Source organism: Watersipora subatra, chromosome 8 (genome assembly GCF_963576615.1).
Source record: "Watersipora subatra chromosome 8, tzWatSuba1.1, whole genome shotgun sequence".
Classification (NCBI taxonomy): domain Eukaryota; kingdom Metazoa; phylum Bryozoa; class Gymnolaemata; order Cheilostomatida; family Watersiporidae; genus Watersipora; species Watersipora subatra.
This window is the reverse complement of record NC_088715.1, coordinates 20,519,634-20,543,549: the sequence shown is the minus strand read 5'-3', so window position 1 is coordinate 20,543,549 and position 23,916 is coordinate 20,519,634. Positions and strand designations below refer to the sequence as shown.

Here is a 23,916-nt window from a genome sequence, read left to right as displayed (position 1 = left end):
GTTCATACACCTAATTTTGGTTTACAGAAAAGACATCAGAATGACCTTTGGCATTGAAAAATGTGAAAAGATAATCCTAAAGAAAAAACAGTACTGTTCACAGATAGCCAAGAGATGCCAACTGGTACCATCAAGAATATGGAAGAACACGAGTACTTATAAATTATGGAAAGCTACAATTATAAAGCAATGCTGCTAATAAGGTGCTAAGCAGGCATAATAAAGTGGACTGGAGAATCTATCAAAGAAATTGACATGGGGAACTCGCGAGCTCCTATAATTGAGGTCTGAGGCTTTTAGGCTTTACGTTTAAGGAAAGATGGCAGCAGATGGGTCAAAAGTGTAGATATAAGAAAGAAGAATGACAATCATAGACAAGTTGCAAGCTGAATGCCACTCGATTGCTGTGGCTGGCAGCAATCGAGTGGCAGCAATCAGCAACCACGGACTGATGAAGAACCTGACTGGCACCAAACCTCTCCATAGCGCTTACCACCAACAAATATCCGAGGTTGGTGGCTTCCAGCAGACATGTACATACGTGGCTGAAAAAAGTGATCCCCTAACAGCCAATACGGAGTCGCTAATCGCGGAAGCTCACAACTATGGTACTAATCAAATGCTCCCAACTAGGCAACTACAAAACAGATCTATCACACTAAAAATGATCCTAGATGACTGTGCAAGGATCCCTCTTTAATTACATGGAAACAGTTGAGAGCAGTATTGCTGACACAAAATTTTCTTACTGACCTGGTCAATTTCCAAGCTGCTAGGAGGATCGCTGGTCATGCTAGGCAAGCTCAGGCTTAAACTTTTCAACTCAGAGCTCTGCAATAAAACATACCTCTGAGCTCGCGCATCCTGACAGGTGTAAAAGAAAGAGGCACTATGAACTTGTATATCCCTCAAGAAACCCACCATAGATCACGCCTTGTCAATGTGTTTCCATGTATAACAAGCTGAACACAGTAAAAATTGTGTTCAGGGTTTTTAGTCAAAGACCTGATCAAATCGGACAAAAATCACTACAACTCATCTTGGTGCTCAGCATGATGCAAATAAGAGTGTGTGATTAACAATGTCTCGATACTAGTATTTGAAATTCATTAATTTAAATTCTATACTTCATGTCTCCAACGTTCTGAAGATGAATTACAAAAACATACAAACGCATTTAATTGATTTTAATTATTTGTTATTAATTATATTTATATGTAATACTCGATGCTGTGAAACACCTGGTTGCCACACCTGGTTGCCCGTGTCGAAACGCTACGCTATGGTTCCATAGGGTGCTAAAGTATAGTGATGGTTGTGTGACATATGTCAAGGCATGTGTACATATGAAACAACAGGAAAGGAACGCTGCTGCAATGTTGGTCATGTAATGATGTTGCCATTTCCATGGCAAAAAGATGCCGCATCACATGGGTGTTTCGACTCCAAGTGGCGACACTGAATCATGACATAATGAGATATACACAACTGTTACCATAATGGCATTGCAGAGCCATATGATTGGTGTTGCTACCCTTTCGTTGTTCAAAAGCTTTGTGTTTATCAAACAATAATCTCTTTTTGTGAAATATCCATATATATACATATATATAGATTGCAGTTTTAGAAATCGACTTTTTGTAATGAAAAAAGTACTAACATTCTTTCAAAAAATATATTCATTTGAGTAAACGATATGGAAGTAAAGCCAGACAGAACAAAAGATCTGCTGTTTTACCAAACATACTAACAAAAGTAGCAAAATTAACTCCTGGAGCAGCTTTAACAGTGAAATTTCATCTCACCAACATGTGATTAACAGGTGTTCCAACATATGGATAATATTTATATTTAAAAATTTATCAAATTTTATATTTTAAAGGTTGACTTGCAACAAAATTCACATTACAGTTATTTGATATATAACAGATTCACCATGTCTTGCTCTGCTGTGTTGTAGGTGCGCAAATATGTGAAAATGTGATTAAAAGCTCTTAAAAGCTAAAAATGAACAGTTAATCGCAGCCATCACGAAAACGCCGTAGATTGGAAAATGGCCCAAATGGGACGTAGCTGAACAAGATGACTTCTGTTTACACTTTCATTCAACCTCATTCATCGAAATATTTTCACAAATATACTTCACGCATTCAATAAAACTATGTCTATTGTCATTACGCGTCTATTTCATCATCATCGTAATGCTGTTACTTTGAGTGGTGATATCTCAAAACCTACCCTAAAAATTCGTTTAAGTCTTTAACCTTAGGTCGAAGGGGTGCATATCATCCTCTGATAAACATGACGAGCCCGTTGGTCACCTGTGATAGTCGAAAAATGCTGCAGAAATTGCTCGCACTGTTTGGCAGGAAGTATGGGACACATGATCAGATTACGACGAGATGATTAGACCAAGCCGAAACAAAACTGTAAAGTAGCGAGCATCTATATTAGATACGGGCTTTTCTGTAGAACCCGAAGTGTTTGCCATAAACTAATGCTACGAGACGTTTTATATTGAGCCTTTTATTGCCTTTCAATTCACCTAATAACATCACGTATCAAAGTAATAACCACATCGTTTGACAGCGTCATCAAAATAAAGAGTTCCAAACTACGGCGTTTTCGTAATGGCTGCGATTAACTGTTGGTTTTTCAGCTTTCAAGAGCTTGTAATCACATTTCCACATACATTTTTTGTATTTTACACCTGCAACACAACAGAGTAAGACATGGTAAATCTTTTGATACTAAAAAACTGTAATGTGACTTTTGTTGCAAGTAAACCTTTAAATTTGTATTTAAAATGAACTTTTAAATTTATTTTAAAAAAATCTTTTTCAAATTGTAAAATAAAAATTCACTTTTAAAATTTTGATATGTTGTCTTTTGAAGAGTATAGAAAGTAGATTGAATTGGAGCATTAGTGTATCTATATATATATATTTCTCAAAGTTGGTGCGTGTGTTTGTCCAGCAATAGCTATTAAAATTTTGGAATAAAGAATCCGCATCGCAGAAGATTTGATCTTGGACCCTCCGGTTCCCCAGTCTGACGCCTTACCAATTCAGTCACACAAGCTTGATGCATACATCGGGTGATATATGTCGCTATATGGGAGCAAATACGCTAGCACTTTCCGTCACAACGCAAAGTTATGGCGTAATGTCATTAGAACAGGTAGCTCTTATTATTAAGCTTCCTCAAATTATTCATTGGCAATGTGCCAGGCTAATAGGGTAGTTGCAACGTCAGCATTGCAATGCCCGGTAGCACAGCTAGTATACATATATAAGTCATCGGATGTATACTAGCCAATATATGGCCAATATATATCCTTGGCCAATATATTGCCTAGGATATATATTGGCCATTGTCCATAATATATATACATATACATACTCATGCTACAGACAGTTTCGGCTATTGAAGCCTCATCAGTGCAGCTCAGATGATATATGTATATGTATATATATAAATATATATAAATATGTATATATATATATGTATATATATATATATATATACTACCTGTGTCTTCCGGCGTTGCCCGGGTATTAAAAATCAGCTTATAAACAATGAGAAGTGATAAGATTTGCCTACCACTTACTGGCAGGCAACTCTCCAGCAAGTGGCAGGCCATTGCCAAGTGGCCTGGCACATTGCCAATGGAAAATTCCACTAAGCTAGTTAGTAAGCTTCTAATGCCGGTAGACATTGCGTGAGCATTGTTGCCCAGCTACGCTATTCTAATATTAGCTATAGCTGGAGGGACAGACACACTTTGAGAAATATGTATGTATATATATATATATATATATATATATATATATATATATATATATATATATATATGTAGATACAGCGTATATATAAGCCAAAGGATTAGCTATGTAAAGTGAATGTTAGACATGATACATGTGATATTAGTGAAAAGGCAGAATACAACAGTTTTACGACAGAAATCATAAACGATCCAATTTTAACGTGATACATGGTGTCTATGTAAATATTACGAGTCACTACCCCTGTATCAGTTGCTAAACATCACTTTCTATGACAATTGTTTGTCAACAGATATGTCACGCTTTCATATTCAAATTTTCAGCTCCACTCTACAGGTTCACGGCAAACTGTTGGCACACTGTTTTCTATTTCTATTGATTCATTAACTATGCCACTTATCACACTTTAGAATGCAAGAACCTTAACACAACCAAAAGACATACATTAATAAAACTCCGTGGAATAACAAGTAAATTAAACAACGTCTAACACAATAACCAATTACCTCACAGTCTTGTCTCTAAATAGAAGTCTGCAAAAGTACGCACTGCAATACACCAATGGTTTTTACAGTCATTCGAAAATAATCAAAATGCTGAGTAATGCGGCTGACTTGTGGAAACATGAAGGTTTGTGGTGTATCTTGTCTAGAGAACCATTCATAAGAGCATAAAACACACTGCTAATTTCCTGGGATAAAACGGATTTCATAATTTAAAACCGATTTCAAAATTTCCTGACATTTCTGCCATTCTCTGTACTTTATCAGCACACCTGACTATCTCTTACAGCACATGAGACTGCTAGTGCACTAGTACTGTATCTATAATTGCTGGACCCACTTTACTCATATACTTAAAGTTGTCATCTCCACACCGATTTTATCGAAAAGTGATTGACAAATAAGAAAATAATTCAAGAATCAATCTAATATAATGTGTATACGATTCACAGAATTGGCTTGTTAAATCGTATGGGGTTACAACCGTATTTAGTAAGGTTACCACAGCCTACCAACACTGAATAGCAATGAAAATCTCAGACTGCAGTTTTAAATAGTTGATTGTAGAGGGTCTCACATAACGAATGTTAATAAGGCCTACCTAGCCTGACTTAGTTATTGAGTTGCTGGAGAACTGCAAAAACTACTGTAATTTCTCCCCAACTACATAACTACTGTACTGTAATTAATTCGTTAACAATTGGAAAACTACTGTGAGTCACAGTAGTCAAACTACTATGACCTCACAAATTGCATAAATACTGTAAGTCCTCAACAATTGCATCACTACTGTAATTCATCAACGATTGCAAAACTAACATAATTTCTCAACAATTGCAAAACTACTGTAAGTCCTTAACAATAGTAAAAAAACTACAGTAAGTCCTCAACAATTGCTAAACTACTGCAATTCCTCAATAATTGCAAAAGTATTGTAATTTCAGAACAATTACAAAACTAGCATAATTCCTAACAATTGGATAGCTACTGTAATTCATCAACAATTACAAAACTACTGTAATTCCTCTACAATTGCAAAACTACTGTAATTTCTTAACAATCACAAAACGACTGTTACTTTTCAACGATTTCAAGGGGCATCACATCCACACAAAAAACAAGAAGGATTAAAGAAATCAGAGAAATCCAATCCAAAAGCACATTAATAGGTAATGGGAAATCCAAAAGCCCACTGGCAGGCAATGGGAAATCCAAAAGCACACTGGGAAATGGGAAATCCACAAGGTTAACAAGGGATTAAAGCACAAGTAATTTTCGAAAAAAATGACCATGCCCCAAGAATCATTGTGACGGGATATCACTACCAGTTCACATACCAAAATTGTGGTAGAATCACATTGCAGATTATTATAGGTTCAAACCTTGTTCCATCAGCTGCAAACATGTTTTATATGCTGTAGTTTTGAGTTAAACAGAAAAAATATTTGTTAGGCTGTGTGTAAAACATGGGCCTACTTTGGTCTTCAACCTAAATTCCTTGGCGATATGCAGCACTATTTTAGTAGATTTTATCAAAAAGAATCGGTATTTTTCTATCATTTGCAATCATTTTTTATGTCTGAGGTGGCCTGACTGCCAGTGTTCAAAGATGAAAATCGACAAATCGCGATCACTGTTAGAAGGCTCAGAAAAAAAATATGTGTTAAAATGACATCACTAGTTGATACCATTGATATTGTTGATATCGACTACTGCATTCAAGTAGCAGCATTACACATCTTTATTCTGCCGGTCTCTTTGCAACTATAAACATCGCATACTCGCTTGATCTGAGCGTTTTAACCGTGATCAAGTTTTGTCGATTTGAATCTTGAAACACCTTGGCAGTCAGATCACCTCAAACATCAAAGCAACCATGAATGACAGAAAAAATATTGATACTTTCTGACAAAATCTACAAAAACTTTGTGGAAGCTCATCACCAATTTATATTTTGCTAACAAATCAGCCACGATTACCTTATCAACAGAATTTCCGCCCCTTAAAAAATAGCATAATAAAAGGCACATTACCAGTGGTCCAAGGTGGTTATCCGGTGTAGGCTTTGTTACTGCTTGTGCTCGGCCCGAATCAACTTCCTGAAATGACTATCATCACTAACAGAATAAGAAACCAAGCTATTCCAAGAATAGAAGAGTAGTGAATACAGGTAGAACTTAGTAAACAATGGGGTTACTTTCTGAAGGCCACATCGTTAAGCTATGCTACCATTAAATGGCCACGACCCTTTTGAGTCTCTGTTACGTGCATTTAGGCTATTTACACTGTACATCTTCACCTTTTCTCATTTTTTTATTGGCTTTTTTAATAATAAATCTAAACTCTTAACAAGTATATTAATTTTTTTTCAGAATTACTTTTTCATTTAGCTTTGTTGCGCATGGAGCATGTAAACAAATGTTAGGCTACCATAAAGTACATTGCAGATTTTACATATTTTATCCATTATTTATACTTTCTGTTTTGGCATTTCTCTTTTCAATTAACATTTGTTCATTAGCATTACTTTAATGGATCAACGAAATATACCTTTTTATATATCTATATATACACCTTTATATATCTTTATATATATATATACCTTTATATATTTTTTTACTTTCATTTAGCTTCTTTAGGCATATTTTAGTCTATTTTTATCCTTTTTAACATACAGTCAAAACCCTAAGTCGTCGCCATGTGACCGTGACATTCAGTGAGAACTCCTTGCAGTATCCAGTAACCACACGACTATAATAATAACAATAATAACAGTAATAACAAGAGTATAACAAGACTCTTGAGATCTCAGTGAGTTATATCAAAATTTGGCACTAAATAAATTGAAGTTTCAAAATTCTTTATTGGACCAAAGTCAAAGTTCTTCCGTCGAAACGTCTGCCTGTTTAAGAATACAAGGAAAAATGTTACTGTCTTTTGGCAATAATTAGAATGTATTTTCACCGTAATCTTCAAAAGGAAAAGTTTGTCAGTCCATGAGTAAGTTATATTATTATTATATATAAAACTATATAATATATGTTATATATTATTATATATATAATAATATATATTATATATTATTATAGATATTATATAATATAGATTATATAATATATATAGTATTATTTATATTATAAGTTTTATTAGTTACATTAACATTGCATCATAGCCACTATTTTTCGTAATGCTATCAATTACTGAATTACTACAAAATAAGGGCCGTCCGTGAGTCAACCATAACAAGAGGACAAATAAAAATACTGGCCACTGATATTCTATGTCTCACTACTGATATTCTATGTCTCACCACTGATATTCTATGTCTCACCACTGATATTCTATGTCTCACCACTGATATTCTATGTCTCACCACTGATATTCTATGTCTCACCACTGATATTCTATGTCTCACCATTGATATTCTATGTCTCACCACTGATATTCTATGTCTCACCACTGATATTCTATGTCTCACCACTGATATTCTATGTCTCACCACTGATATTCTATGTCTCACCACTGATATTCTATGTCTCACCACTGATATTCTATGTCTCACCACTGATATTCTATGTCTCACCATTGATATTCTATGTCTCACCACTGATATTCTATGTCTCACCACTGATATTCTATGTCTCACCACTGATATTCTATGTCTCACCACTGATATTCTATGTCTCACTACTGATATTCTATGTCTCACCACTGATATTCTATGTCTCACTACTGATATTCTATGTCTCACCACTGATATTCTATGTCTCACCACTGATATTCTATGTCTCACCACTGATATTCTATGTCTCACCACTGATATTCTATGTCTCACCATTGATATTCTATGTCTCACCACTGATATTCTATGTCTCACCACTGATATTCTATGTCTCACCACTGATATTCTATGTCTCACCACTGATGTTCTATGTCTCACCACTGGTATTCTATGTCTCACCACTGCCTCGATGGCAGAGTTTATGTTCATAAAGTCACTACTAAGTTCAGCTTAAGTACACTAGAACCTTTATAATATTTGCATGTCAAAGTTCATCAACGAGAGCTGCTGACAAAGTCACAGGATTAAGTCAACAAAACACTTTAGGAAGATTACGGACGGATAAATGAAAAAAGTTGTTTTAGATAAACATGAGCTCACTGAAAAAAGTACTACAAACACTTGACAAGGTATGCTGACCGTTTGTGTAGAGATTGTCTGAGAGTTGGCATCGTTACTGCTGTCAGCTGCAACGTCTTGTGGTTGATCCAGATTACTATCCTAAAACAGTCATAGATAATCTTTCCTTCTTCATCTGTTTACATTATTTCTCAAAATACTAACATTTATTTGATTTGATCGACTAACTGTTGCTCTTTTTATGACTACCAGTACCTAGCAGTCTGGTGCCCGTGAGAGATCATAATATGTAATAGCTATGCACACAATTATTCTTTGATGTAGAAAGGTGGTCGAGTGATTTAGATGGTAGCGTGCTTGGCTGGAAAGATGAATATACGGGTTTGATTCAATATGGTGCAGTTCTTTTTCCAACTCTCTTAGCATGTTTTTGGACAGACAGATGGACAGACACAATTTTTATCATAGCAAAGATTTAGAAAAAAAGTTAAATATGATAATATCCTGATATCCTTATATCTTGATATCCTTATATGATAATATCTTGACATCCTTATATATATTTATATCCTGATGATTTTATATCTTAATATCCTGATATACTTATATCCTGATAATTTTATATCCTGATATCCTGATATCCTTATATCTTGATATCCTTATATATTAATATCCTGACATCCTTATATATTTATATTTTGATGATGTTATATCTTAATATCCTGATATCCTTATATATTTATATCCTGATAATTTTATATCCTGATATCCTAATATCCTGATGTCCTTTTCTTAACAGAGAAAAGTATGTAAACGCTATTAAAAGTAAAAGTACATGTATGTCAAACTATTTATTTGATTTGAATGACTATCAGTTGCCTTCTTGCTTCATGATTTTTGTATGACATTATAGTGAAAAAAATTCTGTTTAAAATGAAATGATAGCCTACATAATAATAAAAAAGCTGTTCTTTGCAAATATGGCAAACATTCATCAAGTATTGCAGACAAATGTTTGCTTTTTTTCTATTTGTCAACATGCATGAGCAGACCATTTCTAGTTAAAAACAAAATTGGCAATAAAAAGCACTAAATTTTAAAAACTATTTCATTTAACGAAGTAAAGTTTAAAATTCATGATAGTCACAACACGCCTAGTAAAACTTTTACAAAAAAAATTCAAAAATTTGGAATAAACTAAAATTGACCCATTAACTATTATTTCATCACTTGAGCAACTTCAAATAAAATTTTTCTTTACAAAATCTAGTCATTTGCTAAGTGATAAAATAAAAAACCTCTTTGTACTTAGTGAAGCCAGCTCGCTTTTAGAGCCAAAAAGTTACAAGAAGGCAAACATTCAGTTCATCTGATGACCTATTTTATTTTTACTTTGTTACTATTATATGATACTCTATGAGTATTAATAGAGCTATCAGAGTGAAGGGTGACCTTTGAGCTCTCACCTGACTGTCAGTATTTGGTACTTCCTCTGAGATGAACGAATCTTGTGCACTTACAGCAAAATCTTTTGTCTGCAATTAATACACATGGGCTATATAAATTATTAAAGTATAAACATGTTAACATTGGTTAACCTGTTTAACACATGTTAACAGCAGCGTATAAATTCAAACAATCCTTCAATATAGCATTCAGTATGAGTCCATTGAACTAATAATACTAAAATTTAAGTTGTAGTACTAAATTAATTAATTAATAGTACTAAATTTAATAGTTGTCAGCTCCTGCTAAGGCCAAACTAGCAACTCACCACTGTAGTATGATCTGGTTGTCTCACATAAACAAATGGCCCCTTCAAGCTGCTAAGAGTCGGATAATCTGTAGCCTGCTTTATAAAATAGAAAGTACACATGTAGAATTTCAATCAGATGACCTGTACATTTCATATAAACAAAGTGAACAAACTACTTGAGTTATACTTATTAACAAAGACACAGATTAACAAGTACTCAGATTAATAATTACTCTGATTAACAAATGCTCAGATTAACAAGCGCTCAGATTAACAAGTACTCAGATTAACAAGTACTCAGATTAACAAGTACTCAGATTAACAAGTACTCATATTAACAAGTACTCATATTAACAAGTACTAAGATTAACAAGTACTCAGATTAACAAGTACTCAGATTAATAAGTACTCAGATTAATAAGTACTCAGATTAAAAAGTACTCAGATTAACAAGTACTCAGATTAAAAGGTGCTCAGATTAACAAGTACCCAGATTAACAAGTATTCAGATTAACAATTACTCATATTAACAAATACGCATATTATCAAGTTCTCAGATTAACAAGTACTCAGATTAACAAGTACCCAGATTAACAAGTACTCAGATTAACAAGTACTCAGATTAACAAATACGCATATTAACAAGTTCTCAGATTAACAAGTACTCAGATTAACAAGTACCCAGATTAACAAGTACTCAGATTAACAAGTACTCAGATTAACAAGAACTCATATTAACAAGTACTCAGATTAACATGTACTCAGATTAACAAGTACTCAGATTAACAAATACTCAGATTAAAAGGTACTCAGATTAACAAGTACCCAGATTAACAAGTATTCAGATTAACAAGTACTCAGATTAACAAGTACTCAGATTAACAAGTACGCATATTATCAAGTTCTCAGATTAACAAGTACTCAGATTAACAGGTACTCAGATTAACAAGTACTCAGATTAACAAGTACTCAGATTAAAAAGTACTCAGATTAACAAGTACTCAGATTAAAAGGTACTCAGATTAACAAGTACCCAGATTAACAAGTATTCAGATTAACAATTACTCATATTAACAAATACGCATATTAATAAGTTCTCAGATTAACAAGTACTCAGATTAACAAGTACTCAGATTAACAAGTACTCAGATTAACAAGCACTCACAAAACAAATAAACAATATAGAAATCAATTAACGTAAGAGATTGTATATAACTGTACAATATAAATGCCTCTCAAAATGTGTCTTTAAGCACTCTGTCTCCCTTGACCAAAAAATAACGGATAGCATAAACTAGTTACCTGTTGCTGTCCAGTGATGCTAGTAGGTCCATTGCGAGAGTACTGGCCTGAAACATCTGGCACTGGAGCCTAAAATAGCACACCATATATCTATTATATGAAGCTATTTTTTATAGTACTACATCACATATATTATTATTTCTGTTCTAAGCAAGGTTAGACCATGCATGTAAGACACATGGTGCAGCTGGTAGAGCGGACTGTTGGTAATCGTGAGGTTCCAGGTTCAAATGTTCAATATTCACCTGCTGCTTGCATTTTGGTGGTTTTTGGATGGGAGCCTCGCTTATGTAACATCATCAAAGCAAGATACATAAAATCGGTATGACCAAACCCAAGACGCTGTGAGAAGCTATTAACCCTTTCACTACTGCGCTAATTCGTTATTCTGACTAAATTAATTCAAACACATTTTTGAAAAATCAATAGACCGCTAGTATTTAAGCAATATCTCGAGAATAAAAACAGATATTGTTTTCCTGTAAAATGCATCTTATTCAAAACAAAATTTTCTACAAGATTAAGTGTAAAGTTATTTAGTGAATCCCACTCTCGCAAAATTTCTGATTAAACGCGGTGAGTTTCTTATTGCCATGACGATAACGATCTGGTTTTCTCGTTTTGAAATTGAATTTTGAATTCTGTTTAAAATGAAATGATAGCCTACATAATAATAAAAAAGCTGTTCTTTGCAAATATGGCAAACATTCATCAAGTATTGCAGACAAATGTTTGCTTTTTTTCTATTTGTCAACATGCATGAGCAGACCATTTCTAGTTAAAAACAAAATTGGCAATAAAAAGCACTAAATTTTAAAAACTATTTCATTTAACGAAGTAAAGTTTAAAATTCATGATAGTCACAACACGCCTAGTAAAACTTTTACAAAAAAAATTCAAAAATTTGGAATAAACTAAAATTGACCCATTAACTATTATTTCATCACTTGAGCAACTTCAAATAAAATTTTTCTTTACAAAATCTAGTCATTTGCTAAGTGATAAAATAAAAAACCTCTTTGTACTTAGTGAAGCCAGCTCGCTTTTAGAGCCAAAAAGTTACAAGAAGGCAAACATTCAGTTCATCTGATGACCTATTTTATTTTTACTTTGTTACTATTATATGATACTCTATGAGTATTAATAGAGCTATCAGAGTGAAGGGTGACCTTTGAGCTCTCACCTGACTGTCAGTATTTGGTACTTCCTCTGAGATGAACGAATCTTGTGCACTTACAGCAAAATCTTTTGTCTGCAATTAATACACATGGGCTATATAAATTATTAAAGTATAAACATGTTAACATTGGTTAACCTGTTTAACACATGTTAACAGCAGCGTATAAATTCAAACAATCCTTCAATATAGCATTCAGTATGAGTCCATTGAACTAATAATACTAAAATTTAAATAGGTTAAAATGCAATTATTGGACCTGTATCTCCCCAGATACATCCCTGGCTGTAATATCAAAAACTTCCTTTAACATAAATTGTTATAAAATTTTCGCTTTGTAGCACCAAAAATTCGATACAACTTTAGAACGTTGTATTTAATATGAAGTGAAAGAGCCATATTTAAAAACTATTAACTTTTCCTGTGAATAATCTAAAACAGCAAATGTTATAACAATCCTGAATTAGTCTGAACCAAAAAAGTAAAACTAAATTAATAAGGTGAAAATCGGTAAAATGATACTTTCATTGTTACTTTGTCTAAAAGATATTATTGTCGAAAGACATGTGAATGAAAGTGTAGATTTAGCAATGAACACATTCACCGAGGGTGAGGTGAGCGGTAAAAATACATTATATAACTTATTCAAAAAATCAGTAAATATAATTTAAATTCAGTAAAATAATATTTGTCACATTTATCTTTTTTATTCGTAATGTTTGCAAGAAAATTTAGATGCTGTATGTTGAAAACTGCCAAAATTTAACATAACAAGTAGTACCATCGGGAGTATAAGTAACATGAGTCGATTTTAGTGGCAACATAAAATTCTTGAGGTGATGATGACTTGATTGCTCCTACATTAGGGTGTCAGGGTGGCCTAGTGGTAGCATCTGTAACTATCAAACATGAAGTTGGTCGTTCGAGTCCCGCTTAATGCTGATATAACAAAACGCTTCAACCCTAAATCGCTGGGTCTTTTGGATCTAGACCATAACTTGGAGGCCCCATGTACCACACTGACAAAATGAGCACGTTAAAGACCTTGTCTTTAATGTGGCCATGTGTCTTTAAAGGCTCTGTCAGACTAAACATGTTGCGAAATGCATCCCTTCAGATTAATTGACCGCATACTATATTCATCGCTAAAATGCAGGTCATCGTCGATTTCAACAGACTGCCATAATACCTACTACTACTACATTGAAAAGGTCTGGTACTCTACGGTGCAACAACTTGATAACACCTTCATATGTGTTTCAGTAAAAAAACTAGGAAATTTTGCAACTCAAAAAACAGGTTTTAGATACGATAAGAGATGATAATAATGAGAGGTGGGATTGATGGTCGAATGTTTAGAGAGATACAAGCTTTTTCTTTACCTGATGACACTGAGTATCTAAAAAAAGTTGTCTACAAAACAAACGCAAATTACCAGATGATCTCGGTATGACCTTTGTATGACCGCGCACAACATTATTAACCAGAAGAGCATACAAATGCTAGGCAGCTGGGCACTCGTGACAAAATACAGTATTTAATTATGAATAAAATAGCTTATCAAACTAACCGGAGGATAAAATGATCCAGCATTGAGGTTTTCGTCTAATGGATCTGCGTAGGAGAGATGAGAGAGCTCTGGTGGGTTTGATTGAAGAGAGCTGGGAGCATCCGATGATTCATTCTTGTGACCAGACTGAAAAAATTCAATATCATACATTATTTGCTACTATTTTTTGGTGAAAAAAAATATAAATAATAAAATGAAATAATAAATACAGTGATGGGTGGGTCAGCACGCAAATCATTTGATCAAGTTAGACAAGCCCTCTGACTTATGATTCCTAACTCTAGGCCTGGAATCAGATGTTTTCACACTAAAAACACCCACAGTAAAGCAGCTGCGGAATGACTATAGTGGCTTTCATCCCAAAGCAATCAGTGCCAGCTACTTGAACCAAAGTCCACAAAAGCCAAAATAAAGCATTGGTTCACTATTTAAATTACCTATTCATGGCATTAATTCAACATTTGTCATTGGTTTCTGTAGAAAAAAATTTACTTTATTATTAGAGCATTTGTGGCAATTTTTTAAATTAAGGTACTACCTCTAACATATTGTTTGTTGTAGTACCTTATGAAAATATAGTTACACCACATGATAAATTGGCGTGTTTTTAGTTGTGAAGATGTGAAAGTGAAGACAGAAACTGAGGAAGAATAAAATTTTCGTGATATAAAGTTGAAATTCAGTAAAATAGTTATTTAATCTGTTCTAATATTAAGTTGGCATGTCAAAATTATCAACCTTTGTAGAAAATATATATAATAATATATAGTATATATATAATAAATATAAAACATATTTATTATATATAATATATATTGTATTTAGTTTTTTTCATTTGAGAGCAAGAAAAATGACAAAAACTCCAGGTAGCTAGTTGTAGAGACAGCATCGAAAAGTAATACTATACAAGCATATGACGCAATAAATAAACAACGTAGAATGTATCTAAAAGCTAAATTAATAAAGTAATAATCAGTAAAAAATAAGTTTTTACTGTTAGAGAATTGATGGATAGGTTTAGTGATGTACAAGTTCAACAAGAGTTCAAGAGTTCACCAAAAGTTCACCAAGGTCAACAAGGGTGAGTTGAGCCATAGAAATACAATGTGTAACTGACTCAAGAAATAACTAGCAAATATAAACTAAATCAATTAATATTTTTAGCCTTTATATGTATGTTTTTAATGTTTGCCAACTCTTAATTTTACCTACAAAACTTCAGTCAACACTTGAATGTCAAAGCAATCAAAGAATCGATTATAATTCCATTATTCTGCGATATGTGAGCAATTCAATAAAAAATTTAGCCAATTAAATTGCTCTATTAAAATCGTTACTGAGGCTTTCTAAAAAAGATTTTAAATTTAGATTTTAGATAAATATGAAATTGTTACTGATAATGCACAGTGGTGTGCAAAATAAACTGGACCTCTTTTTTAGAAACTAAAGTTCTCATTCACAACATTGTTACTCATTGGGAATTTAGTCAATAATTAGTAAATAAATTTAAATTATAAATAAATTTAATTAATAAATTATAAATATTAAATTAATTTAAATTAATTTAAAATTAAATTACTTTATTAATTTAATTTTAATAAATAAATTATATTAATCGTTGCTTTGTCAAGATTTCAAATATGTAAATCAAACAGTTGTAAAGTTATGGTTTTGAATGATTAGGTAAACTAAATTCTAGACAGTTCACTTATTAAAGGTTGACGGTAACAATCTGTACAGATATGATCACAGCACATACATTTTAATTTTTTATTCCGAGAGTACATTTACCTAAAAAACCATATTTTGAAAACAACGAATTTATATCAAAAAACTTTAGAAACAAGAAATCATCTCATGAAATCTGGTGATATGTAATCTAATTAACTTTATCACATTGGTTCAAGAAACTACATCTAATCCGATCAGGGTTGGATAATCCTACACATAATTCTACAGATTATATGAGACATTCTGAATAATGAAAAGATTTCTAATCTAGTTGTATATAACTTATGTCGTGTTTACTAGTAACAGAGACTGGAACAACAAATTATAAATAAGTTTGAGAAATGTGGTCAATAAACAAAGGGGGTCCAGCTTATTTTGACATACCAATGTTTTACGCTTTTGCAAAACATTTTTCTGAGTTCAACATGACAATATCGCTAAGCAACATTATGGTAGAAGACATGTGTAGTAGAATCTGTGAAGAATACAATTCATTGACTGCATATTCACTTGTTGTTTAGACTCCTTCTCAAGTTTGACTTTTGGAACAATGACGATGTCAGTGTGTGTAGGTTTGCCGTTCGCTTCTGCTCTGCGTGCATTCCTCGACTAAAACAACAAAATTACATACGAGTCTACTCATTTCTGATGTTTATACAGTTTTCCAAAGATAGTCTCAATAGCATTACTAAATCAAGAATAAGTCAACAACAGTTTTCCCATAAACATAACAAAAGATATTTCCAATACCTATTAGGTGTCACATGATAACATATAAAACTGCTCAGAATGGTTATAAGTATGGATGAATTGCGTGTTTAATTGCTGACTTCAATTTGTGCAGAAAAAATCATAAATATACAAACAAACAATAGAAATGTGTGAGACTATTAAATATCGACAATCAAATAAATGAGTAACTGAAAATCCTTATGAAGCCTCATGCGAACTTTCATGCAAAATATAATTGATATATGTAATTACTTTCAATAAACAATGGATATATATAATATTATGGTGTCAGCTTGCAGCCTACAGTCATACTTCGACTTACGAGCTTAATGCGTTCCGAGACTGAGCTCAAATGTCAATTTACTCGCATGTTGGTGCAATTTATTTATATATAGAACAATTAAATACATATTGATTGGTTTCCATAATCTAAAAAAGCAAATAAAACACTCAAAACAAGATATTGCAACAGAAAGAACATGTTGGTTATTGTCCTAACTTACCACAAGCTTTCAAAAAGCAACAAATAAAAAATAATGCAAGGAAATGTGATTAATTAAAGTGTAAAATTAAATGCATACAATAGCAGTTAACGCTCGCATTTGCCAGGGAGGGAGATATAAGTTATCCTTCGTTACGACAGTTGACTTTGATAAACTTGGATTTCGTTAAAGTGTTAAAAGACAAACTTAGAAGCAAACCTAAAAGCAAAATTTCATTTTTATCTAAACGTAATTAAAATTTCTTCGGCATTAATAGTTTGAAGTTTCTCGCTAGTTAGCTAATTTTTCCTTTTTTTACGCTTTCAGGACTAGCCGGCCGTTTTAAGATAAACCTATCTAAGGACGTTTGCCTTTGTCGCCCCATTCAACATGTTTTGATTAGGACAAACACAGGTGTCGTCACAAATGGTTAATGCACGACCACTAGCCAACTTGTCCGAATGTCTATTAAACAGTTTGGATAGATAGCGCCGGCCTTTTCACAAAGCATCGTTTCGGTTACGCTGTCACCGGCCAATTGTTTATCCAATGCCATCAGCGGTCGTGAAGATTGCTGCACTGTTTAGAAACTATGGTTAGTCCTTTTGCGAACTAAATGCCCTGAATACAATCCTTCTGTTTGATAATTATGAATGTATTTCTGTCATATTGCCGAGCTAGCTCAATCACGCATACACATTTCGCATATTTTTCAATATTTTTCCGTTTAATATCAATTGTTATCATTTGCTTTTTCTTTGTATTATCTTTCATTTTACTGGCAAACTTTCGGTCTACGCACAGTACGTTTAATTCACATAATTCTGCACAGAAAATCGTGTATAAAAACACGGTACAACAGTATAACCTGAGCAGTTGAAAAATACAGAGTGATGCTGTTCTCATAAAACACCTCCGGCATACTTGGCAACTGACTCAAGTGCTCGTATCTCAAACATGGCTCGTATGTTAGTGCTAAAACTTGCTTAAAAGCTGGCTCGTATCTCAAGTTTCTCGCACGTTGGAGCACTCGTAAGTTGAAGTATTACTGTATAGTTAATAATCTGACATTATGTGTTGGCTTTCCGTTAAAAAGCAAAAATGTTAAAATGGACCAGCTGAGCTTAACTCTTTCGCTATTATGAGCCGGGTAGTATGGCTTGGCAAAGCGCTTGCGTACAGCCAATAGCCACATGGTACGGCTTTAGTAAGCTTTCTACAAAAGGTTTCTGATTAGTGAGTAGTTGATTAATTAGCCTATCGTATTTGTACTGAAACAAAGTAAACGACTATCTGCATGCGTTGAACCAATACAAAATATGTTCGCAACACATCATGAGTGTAGTTTCATTTAGCAAAAACCTTATTGTCTATCGCAATTTCTTCAAAGCAATAACCAGTCATGTTAAACGTACTACAACCACAAAGGTTGCAGTAATTCTATATCTATGGACGTTGGGTAATTTTTATTAAACAATAGTACTAATGAGAGTGACTATTTTATATTTGCGAGTATCAGTAATAATGATGCCCGTAAGCTATGACAATATTGATAAATTGTCCGACTCGGACATGCTCGTGGTCGTAGCGAACACGGTAAAAAAATGTATGAGCTCTTTCTACAAGACATTTGTGGTATTTTTATGGTATCAGTTAATGTAAAATTTTAGGCTGATTAATTTGGTATAAGAACATTTTTATAGACTGTAGTTCAAAAAGTTTAAAAGTTATGACAATTTATAAGCACCTTTGTCAAATACCAAATTTTACCGAATATGTAATAATGTCCCGGTAGAGAAATTAAGAGAGTATTAATAAAATTAATACGGTAGAGAAAGAGTTAAGCACACAAAAAACTGAAAAATATTTGTGTTTACAAAGCGCATTTCAACATAAAAGAGGCAAAAGTGAAAATAAACAGCTGCTACCTTATTGAAGTCCCCGGATTTAAATCGATCAGTTGAATCAGGTGGTTGGCTTTCAGCTTGATCAGGGGGGTCCTGATGAGGTTCAGCAGCTTGATCAGGGGAGTCCTGATGACGTTCAGCAGCTTGATCAGGGGGGTCTTGATGACGTTCAATTGGATTTGATTGAAGCGGCCCAACAGTAGCAAAAGAATTTGGACCCTGAAAACGTTCAGCAAAAACTAACATTTTTTTCAGAAACATGTATACTTATAATGGCAAAATATTATTATAAATATTTATGTTTTGCCTGTGAAGATCGTGGGCCACTGCTTCGAATGCTGTCCATACTCTGAGGCAATGAATTTATTTCTAAACTGAAACCAGAGCTGTCTGTCATGATTGATGTAAGATTAGACTTCTCGGGTTCACCTATCTTGTTTTCTAGAACAAAATGAACTCCATAAGGACTCCTTAGATCGTTCAATGAAATACAACATGCTAATTATATAAATATAGATATTTATATAATATTATATGTATGTGACAGGTCATATCATTTTCAATACAATGGAGGTCGCATCACCAATATGTTTTTAGCTGAGAAGTTGTTCATAGTGTAACGCTGAAAATTTTCTCAGCCTTTCAAAACTGTTTTCGGAATTGAAATTGAGGCAATTCAACTTGAGATATAGCTTTTTATTGAAGTTGGTGTAGATCAATACGGTTATCTATCAATCATTAACCCAAAAAACTGAGAAATTTGTCTTCAAAGTTGATGGATAGGATTTTAAACAGTATTATTTGTTGACATTTAGGAAGGTCATAGCAACAGCACACTACAAACATTACATCTTCATGAATGTTGCGAATGGCTTGGATTCACAAAAGTCTAGGCAACCTTGACAATTTTCACTTTGGGAGCCCATTGTGAATTATATAAAATGCTTTATTTGCATTGAAAGTGTCATGACCTGTAACATATCTACCTTTCTTAGGATAACTACCGTAGAATAATGGTAAAATTCAGAATTGCACAAAACATTGACTTGTTTCTGATCACAAGACTTCACACACATGCCTAAAAATGCTGTGACTCGACAGTCTGTTTTGAATTTTAGGGACAGAACACCATTGCAGTACATAAGATGCAACTCGTATGTGCTTCTTGAAAGACATCGGATACACAAAGCGTAATAAGAAAATAAACAAAAATAACACTAAAAATAAAATAGGTATATCAACTAACTACACAAATTAAAGCTAGGAATACATTCGCAAAATTCTAAAATAAAAAAAGAGAAGAAATTCTTACTATAAAGTCTATGCTATGTCCAATGCATAGATATGATTAGATTTCAACTGCATCTAAAGTACTCCTTAAAATCTATTATGACAAGTGGAAACAGGTTGCTTGGTGGTTTCTTGATGAAGTTAGCACGCCATGCACTCAAAATTACTGAAATGTTTTTTTATGGTCAAATAAACACAATATTTAAAGTTTTGCATAATAAGTTTTGATAAAATTAAATAAAAATTTGGTCAGTTCATCTTTAAACACAACATCTTATTCAAAACTCGTCTCTATTCTGTCAGTCTCTTTGTATCTACAGACGTCATAATTACATTTTTGCTTGATCTGAGCGTTCTAATCGCAATCAACTTTTATCAATTTTAATCTCACAATATCCTGGCAATCAGTTCACCGCAAACATTAAAAACAATTGCAAACCTTAAAAACAATTGCAAACAATAAAAACAATTGCAAACATTAAAAACAATTGCAAACCTTGAAAACAATTGCAAACAATAAAAACAATTGCAAACATTAAAAACAATTGCAAACATTAAAAACAATTGCAAACATGAAAAACTATTGCAAACATTAAAAACAATTGCAAACATTAAAAACAATTGCAAACATTAAAAACAATTGCAAACAATAAAAACAATTGCAAACATTAAAAACAATTGCAAACAATAAAAACAATTGCAAACATTAAAAACAATTGCAAACCTTAAAAACAATTGCAAACATTAAAAACAATTGCAAACATTAAAAACAATTGCAAACATTAAAAACAATTGCAAACATTAAAAACAATTGCAAACATGAAAAACAATTGCAAACATTAAAAACAATTGCAAACATTAAAAACAATTGCAAACATTAAAAACAATTGCAAACAATAAAAACAGTTGCAAACATTAAAAACAATTGCAAACATTAAAAACAATTGCAAACATTAAAACAATTGCAAACATTAAAAACAATTGCACACATTAAAAACAATTGCAAACAATAAAAACAATTGCAAACATTAAAAACAATTGCAAACCTTCAAAACAATTGCAAACAATAAAAACAAATGCAAACATTAAAAACAATTGCAAACATTAAAAACAATTGCAAACATTAAAAACAATTGCAAACAATAAAAACAATTGCAAACATTAAAAACAACTGCAAACAATAAAAACAATTGCAAACATTAAAAACAATTGCAAACATTAAAATCAATTGCAAACGATAAATAATGCCAATAAGTTTTGATAAAATTAAATAAAAATTTGGTCAGTTAATCTTTAAACACAACATCTTATTCAAAACTTGTACAACTTGAAGTAATTCTTATGAAACTTAGCAGTAAACAGGCGCCCACAGATCATACCTTCCTTGTTTATGTTCATTAGCACATATTTGTATTTTGTATAACCAGATGAAAAAAATTGCATAAAATTATAGAGCGGCCTTGTCACCCCTAAAACGGAGCAGCAACTCTTTGTTAAATGCTGGCGGCCCTGAAAATGGCCGAGGGAACCATGAAAGCATGGGCTAAAACTGCAATAAAGAATTAATCTGGCTTATCTACACAACCAGGTAAATTAAATTATGACATAATTCAACTTCTACTGAAAACTGTGTAAGTTTGGAATAAATACGAACTAAAATTCAGCTGCTAAAAGAATTAAAATGCAGCCACTCCCCTAGCCTTGCAAGCGGAAAAATCATCCAAACTATAGAAGGAATATTTGTTTGATTCCTTTTTGTTATTGACTCTCTTCTCTTTTTAAATGGTGTATTACAAGAATGCAGATGAAATTTATCATGGAACTGTAAATAGTGTTTCTTATTTTTAAAAATAACTGTCATGTTGACCTAGAAGTTTGAAGTACATGTACTTATAGCCACCAATTATGTGTTGAGGTCACTTCTGCTTGCTCATACAAACAGTTATTTTCCATTTGAGGAGAGTCGGGAGTTTAGTTGGCATGATGAAACCTACTACGATATTATAATCAATTTATTCAAGTATAACACATAGTCTTTAGTAACTTTGACAGCTTGAATCAAAGGGTTGCCTTGGTATATACACATTCTATGACAGATTAGAGCAGCAACCCAAGTTGATAAACCGAATTGCATTTACAAACTCGAGTTTGTAAAAATAAGGTGCAATATACTGGTATTACGGTATCATATCCGTAGATCCGGATATATTAACAATGGTACCCTGACAGGCACCCATTAGCTAATAAAAAATAAACAATGTATGTATGTACTGTAAAACTTCAACAAGTTCAACAACTCAGGTTGAGAACATGAAACACGGGGCACAATAAGGCTACATAAATCCGCCATAAATTCTAGTTTTACAGTACATACATAAATAGTTTAATTTCTATTAGCTAACAGGTGCCTGCCAGTGTACCATTGTTAATATAACCGTAATACCAGTATATTGTACCTTACTTTTAAAAACTCGAGTTTGTAAATATAACTTCGAGTTGTAAACACAACTTGAGTTCATCAAAAACCCAGCCCGAGTTCTTTGAACAGCAACCCGAGTTCAACAACTCGGTTTGAGAACATGGAACGCGAGGGACTGTAAGGGTCCATATGGGCACTTTTAGGCTCCATTACCATTATATTGCACCTTATTTTTACAAACTCGAGTTTATAAATATAATTCGGTTAATCAACTCGGGCTGCAAACTCAGGGCACTATAAGGCTCCATGGTCCATACACATTCTGCTATCAACTGTTATATAGAGACTCCGTATTATTGACTTCTGCTTAATTTGTGCTGGTTTATACAGTCGTTTATCGTCAGTGATATAGGGGTTATTACCGACCGCATCAACGACTCGTAGTTAGTTATGCACAAGTGTGTACTTAATAATGGTTGGCGTTTTGGCAACTAGACCAAAGCGCCAGTTCCTGTTAATAACACTAGCCCCCTGAGCTGTGACTACGTAATATAGCTGGCACAAATGATCAATATTTCTATTTTATAAATGGCAACAAATAGTGTTGAAAGCATTTCTAGTTTGCTAGCTTTGTTATGCAAGTATTACTAGTATTTAATTACGGTGCTATTCAGTTGTACCTCAGTTGGCTATTGTCGCGGATTGTATGAAATGCAAAGACAATGAGAAACGAAACATAGATGATAATAATAGAATAGACATGTGACATCTGCATAGCTTCGTATTAGTCGATCTATAGAAGCAAAGCTCAAGTTACCTTATTTTGTTTTACTCCTCTTTAAGTAGATCTCGCTTAAAGCTTACTAAGCATACAATTGAAAGTTAAAGAAGTACGCTAAAGAACGAGAATACAAATCTTACGACAATAATGCTTTAATTTGTTTGTTAAATTCAAAATATATTTGCTAGTAACATTATGGTTAGTAACATTGGCCAACATTGATTCCCTACAAAAAAAACTTTGCCAACAATCGAGCTGCATTACACGTATTGTGATGGATTAACTGAGCTTTCTCTAATTATCATAAGTGTTCAACTATTCTCAGGTTAGCCCAGAAAGC

At 33.1% G+C, this 23,916-nt stretch overlaps 1 protein-coding gene across 1 annotated transcript in view; it reads right to left on the bottom strand.

The window, feature by feature from the left end:
* LOC137401703 (uncharacterized) overlaps positions 1–23,916 on the bottom strand; it is a 37,639-nt gene that overhangs the window by 13,025 nt on the left and 698 nt on the right. Inside the window, exons 2-12 of the mRNA XM_068088161.1 lie at positions 19,394–19,527; positions 19,108–19,305; positions 16,476–16,574; positions 14,235–14,360; positions 12,671–12,739; positions 11,488–11,556; positions 10,204–10,281; positions 9,896–9,964; positions 8,490–8,570; positions 6,322–6,396; positions 754–831 (exon numbers count right to left, since the gene is read on the bottom strand). Of these exons, the coding sequence (XP_067944262.1) occupies positions 754–831; positions 6,322–6,396; positions 8,490–8,570; positions 9,896–9,964; positions 10,204–10,281; positions 11,488–11,556; positions 12,671–12,739; positions 14,235–14,360; positions 16,476–16,574; positions 19,108–19,305; positions 19,394–19,483 (1,032 nt within the window). The 5' untranslated portion in view covers positions 19,484–19,527. The remainder of the gene's footprint in view (positions 1–753; positions 832–6,321; positions 6,397–8,489; positions 8,571–9,895; positions 9,965–10,203; positions 10,282–11,487; positions 11,557–12,670; positions 12,740–14,234; positions 14,361–16,475; positions 16,575–19,107; positions 19,306–19,393; positions 19,528–23,916) is intronic.